We start from the raw sequence: 5,265 nt of genomic DNA, 5'->3' as shown, positions 1-5,265 counted from the left end.
TGTCTCAATTGGATCATATTTTTTGTAAAAATGAGCACATTGTACCATAACCGTTAAGTGGTGTGAGACGGCGTTAAATTGATGTGAGCTGGATTTTTTCATTTACCGACGTGGCATTGTGCACTAAAATTGAGTGTTTGATGTGTTTTATCCAGGTAGCCTACGTGGTGATTTGAAAGGCCACGTGCTGATGTTTTGACTAGAACCAGATCTTCTCCTCCCTCCCCCTCTGCTTCCTCCCCCATTGTTGCTCCATCGGCGTCACCCACCATCTACAACACAATCACAGACCAAAAAAATGACATTCTTCTTGATTCAGTTGCAGATACACATCCCGAAACCCCTGCAGCAGTTAATAAAGAAAGCATACACATAAGAAAAATCACCCAAACAGAAAAAAAAAACTCCACCATTTACAATAGAACAACTGAAACTCTCAACCATTTCGAAATTCCACACAATCCATCTGCAAAACACGTAGCATAATGCATCCGCACACCCAACCCAACCGAAACATGAAAATCCCCCAATTCAAAAATAATGCTCACAGTTTAGCACACCAAAAACGAGAATTGGAAAATCGCAACCAATCAAAATCCGCAAGATAGTGAGAGAAAGAACCCTAATTGGAAGTGTGCAGAACTCCATTAGAGAAGGCAGAGGGGGGTTTTCATCCTAATTATTCAATTAGGATTTCAAATTTAATTAATAAAGTTAATTCCTAAAAGAAACCTTGTAACATCCCAAAAATTCACCCAAAATTTAAAAAATTATTTTCAAAACTTAAATGTTGTAATAATACATAACATCCCGAACATCAACTAAAATCTATACATCAGTTTTAAGCTCAGACGTAACTGCAAAGATAACATTGAATCCTTCTAATTCGATCTTCCATCTCTTCCTCCATTTGCACAGGATCACGTGACAATCCTTCAACTGCTCCCGTATAACATCACACATTATACGATCATCGCATTCACATGCACAAACAAGCAAAGTAAGGGTGAGCTAACCTGAAACACATCATTTATAAAACTTGCATAGTTATTTCGATACAAATATCATATAATAATTAAGTCAGACATCCTCAAACCAACGTACCACAATTCCTGTTGGACACTCATTCCATAGTACCTAATAATCAACCCAGTACACAATAAACTTTCATCCGGACGATACGTTGATGAGCAAATCAACGGAAAGTGCCCCACTTGTAATTTCATTCTTAGTCCCCTCAATATGTCCACAATCAACCACAGATCAAGACATCCTACTACAGTACCCTCAACCTCAATACATACCCAGATATCATATCATTACTGAATCAAACGATAAAACAACGAACTTATATTACATCGGATACTGTTTACACGAACATTAAGATTGATTACTTAAGCTCGAAACTAAACATCAACCGCTATTATACCGAATACCATTAGGTCGAATACCAAAAGATCAAACGCTGATTAAGATCAAGTACTTAGACTTCACGTTAAGACAGTGTACTCTACTAGAACAATTACTATTATTTCAAACACTATTCGAACGATTGCTCAAAGATCAAATCTCGCGCACCACAGATTAAGTACCATTCGGGCGAACACTTAATTGATCACTTTACTGGATTTAACACTATCTGAGGGTAACCTCATCGAGACCGGATGTTCCCTATGTACAACCGCTAATTGTTAACAATCCTTATCTGAAACAAGCATCATCCGCCCCTAACACTACCTGAGAATGATCACTTCCTGAATCATGCATCATCACGACTAATCACTACTTCTTAATCGATCGTTACCTCAACGAATATCAAGGCCGGTCACTCCCCGTAAATGATTACAACCTCAGAGCAACATCACCAATAAAGATCATTCCCTAAGAACCATCACTACGAGACAAAACACTATAATAAAGAACACTTGAGTCTGGTTTAAACGCCTAGAGTACTCTGCTGAACACCTCAGTACTGACCGAACGTAATCAAACTAAACCTCAGGTTACCAAATTAAGATCGGACGCTAGCTACCTCAGATCCACTAACATCAAGATCAACTGTTACCTAATAACGTTCGCTACCTAAAAATAAATAACACCAAGACCGAACATCACTAGTAAGAGCGCTCGTTACTACCTATAGACCCAACAAGTTTTACTCCCCGTCTCTCTCTCGAAGTATTCCAAATCCAACTTTATCTGCACTACCATCTCTCCCGTATCCGTACGACCATCACGGTTAGAAACCACAGCCACAACATGCAAGATGAATAACCAGAATTATCACATTATAAACCCACTACATATACTATAACAATTCCCATGATAAATCGACTCACATGACTCTGCAGACTAGTCTTTCATAAACTGATGTCGTTTACTTGTAATTCGTCGTCATAACCTGCTCTCAATAACAGGCGACCCGAGCCGTCATCCATCGCGACTTCAGACCTATCTCCCCGACTCCTCAAGGACTAACGAGTAAAAACATCGATACTACGCGTAACGATGCACTATACTCAACACGAGCCGAAGTCATTGGGCGAGACATTCACCTCCTCGCGCAGAAGAAGGTGACACTCGAATCTCCGTCTCACGCGTGAGACTAGCAAAAATGCTAAAAAGACCGACGAAGTTACAAGTAAATAACATAGTGTATGTACCACCTCCAACAGAATAAACGTGCTCAATCATGAAGTCATACATATTCTCAATGATATGTATAACTAAACCAACAGAATAAACGTGCTCAATCACGAAGTCATACATATTCTCAATAATATGTATAACTAAACCAATAGAATAAACGTGCTCAATCACGAAGTCATACATATTCTCAATAATATGTATAACTAAACCAACAAAATAAACGTGCTCAATCACGAAGTCATACATATTCTCAATAATATGTATAACTAAACCAATATTGGATCAAGGAAATAACCAACAATTCTCAATAATTGCTTCAAAGTACTCCCACGGATTCATGCATTATTGCCGAACGCTATTTCCAACTCTGATGCTGTCTGAACGAACGTTCTGTAATCAATCCTCATCAAAGGCCGAACGCTCCCGAACTCCAAGGACGAACGCTCACAGAACCAAGGACGAACGCCCACAATATCAAGGACGAACGCTCCTAAAACCAAGGACGAACGCTCCTAAAACCATGGACGAACGTACAAGATCCACACCGAACACTTATAACCGAACGCTCACTGATATCCAAAAACCGAACGCTCACTTATACTCCAAAACCGAACGCTCACTTATACTCCAAAACCGAACGCTCACTTATACTCCAAAACCGAACGCTCACTTATACTCCAAAACCGGACGCTCGTTATACCCAAAAGCTGAACGCCGAAACCGAACGTCATATCTAATTGACTATCGTTTGGACGAACGCTCACTTATACTCCAAAACCGGACGCTCGTTATACCCAAAAGCTGAACGCCGAAACCGAACGTCATATCTAATTGACTATCGTTTGGACGAACGCTCAACGATTGAAACTTAAGAATACTAGCTCAAAGCCGAAGGCTCATAATTACCACAATACCAAGGCCGAACGCTCAACTAGTTAGCCGAACGCTATGAACAATCACTTAGGCCGAACGCTAAGATCAATCACTTAGGCCGAACGCTAAACCCTTGTGTGCCATACTGAATTCGTCACTGCTTGGACGAGCACTTAAAGATCAAACATCCTCAAAGAACGAACGTTCGTTAACCATAGTACGACCGAACGCTATTTACAACCTATGGACGTTCGGATGTTAAAGATCAAGTTAAGGTCGAACGCTCATTAATTCACTATACGATTTGGACGAGCGTCTCATATTACTGACTTGACGGACGAACACGGACGTTCGTTCAAAACCGAACGCACGACCACTGAGTATTTTGGACGAACGTCCAATTTCACCAGAATTGGACGAACGTTCTGAAGTTGGCTGACCACTATTTGGTCGAGCACTGTTGGGACGAACGTCCAATTTTGACTCACCAAAATTGGACGAACGCGCGTTCTGCAGAAATTCTGCAGAATCGCGTAACCGAACGTTAATATATCTATTTCAAAAAGACCGTACGCTATTCTCAGATTGAAGGACGAACGCTGTACTAGGATTGAAGGACGAACGCTAACGCTGAACACAAAACCGAACGCTCTTTACAGTGGGACGAACGTCCCATTTTCACTCCAACAATTTGAACGCACGCGCGAATCTGCAGAATTCTGCAGATTTCGCAGGTTTTTCCAGAAACCCAGAAAAATCCCAATTTTCATCCCCTTCTACCCAGATTTTCTTCAACAACACAATTGTACTACCAGGCATACAGATTCATACGAAAGTTGTTCATCAACAACACTATATTATAGATCTCAGTACACACATACATGGTTCATACAATCCAGAGAAAAGATCTAGCTCCCCTTACCTCTTGAAGACCTCCTTGCAAAACTTGAACCAATCTTTGCACTGTGTTCCTCCTCTGCCGTTCCAGTCCTCCGCTACAGTGCCGGCTCTCCCTTTTCAGATTTTGCAGCAAGCTCTCTAATTCCTCAAGATGCAGCACCAACACTCTTCTTGAATCAATCTTCCCAAGGCTTACAAATCCGAGGCCTCCTTGTCCTTCAAGAGCTCCGATCTTCACCCTCTCACTGTTTTGCAGCAACTCTTCCAATCCGTAAAAATCCTCCCCAAAATCCTTGAACCTACCCGCTCTTCCCCTTAAGAAGTATAACCCGTGCACTCCCCAGCTTTCCCTTTCCTTTCTTAGTGCTGTGCCCACTGATAATGGAGATGATGATGTCTCTTGGTGGTTGAAGCACTTCAAAGTGGGAAGACCCACCATCCACCAGCTGCACCACTCTGCAGACAGGGAGCCCCTCCACTTTCTCCAAGTGCAGCCGCCCACTTCCCCACTTCCAGAAAAGTGCAGCCGCCCCTCCTTTTTCCACTCACCACGTGCTCCCCTCTTTTTTTTCTTCCAGGAACGTGCCTCCCTTTCCCCCACCACTTTCTTCTTTTAAAATACTGGTCCTTACCACCACCGCAACCACCACCGCAAGGACAACCAAGATACAATGCTTCCTGTCAAAGGTTTCCACTACAATGCTTCCAGTAAAACTAAGTTTTCCCCCCAATTCAAATATTTACTTTTGACAAATTCTGAACCCTATATCTAATTTCAATCAACAACGTAATTAACTGACTTAATCTCAGTTCAACAGTTAAACATCCCACGTGGCAGAGAGT

General features: G+C 41.7%; 1 protein-coding gene across 1 annotated transcript; it reads right to left on the bottom strand.

Moving 5' to 3' along the window:
• Positions 1–471: 471 nt before the first annotated feature.
• On the bottom strand, positions 472–4,983 carry LOC148197920 (uncharacterized). The gene is made up of 2 exons (XM_088114836.1): positions 4,445–4,983; positions 472–939 (listed from the first exon to the last, which is right to left on the bottom strand). The coding sequence occupies exons 1-2, from the start codon at positions 4,859–4,861 to the stop codon at positions 829–831; spliced, it is 528 nt and encodes a 175-aa protein (XP_087970962.1). The 5' UTR covers positions 4,862–4,983; the 3' UTR covers positions 472–828.
• Positions 4,984–5,265: the final 282 nt, after the last annotated feature.

This window comes from Vigna umbellata, chromosome 5, assembly GCF_029865625.1.
Source record: "Vigna umbellata cultivar VRB3 chromosome 5, Vumbellata_1.0, whole genome shotgun sequence".
NCBI lineage: Eukaryota > Viridiplantae > Streptophyta > Magnoliopsida > Fabales > Fabaceae > Vigna > Vigna umbellata.
The sequence above is the reverse complement of the archived record's forward strand: the minus strand, read 5'-3'. Positions and strand labels throughout refer to the sequence as shown.

Bases quoted from the DNA above. Each gene is read 5' to 3' on its own strand.
- LOC148197920 (XM_088114836.1), bottom strand. From the start codon at position 4,861: ATGGTGGGTCTTCCCACTTTGAAGTGCTTCAACCACCAAGAGACATCA. The intron at 940-4,444 runs GTAAGGGGAGCT...ATACGGGAGCAG, and splicing joins TGCAAGGAGGTCTTCAAGAG to TTGAAGGATTGTCACGTGAT.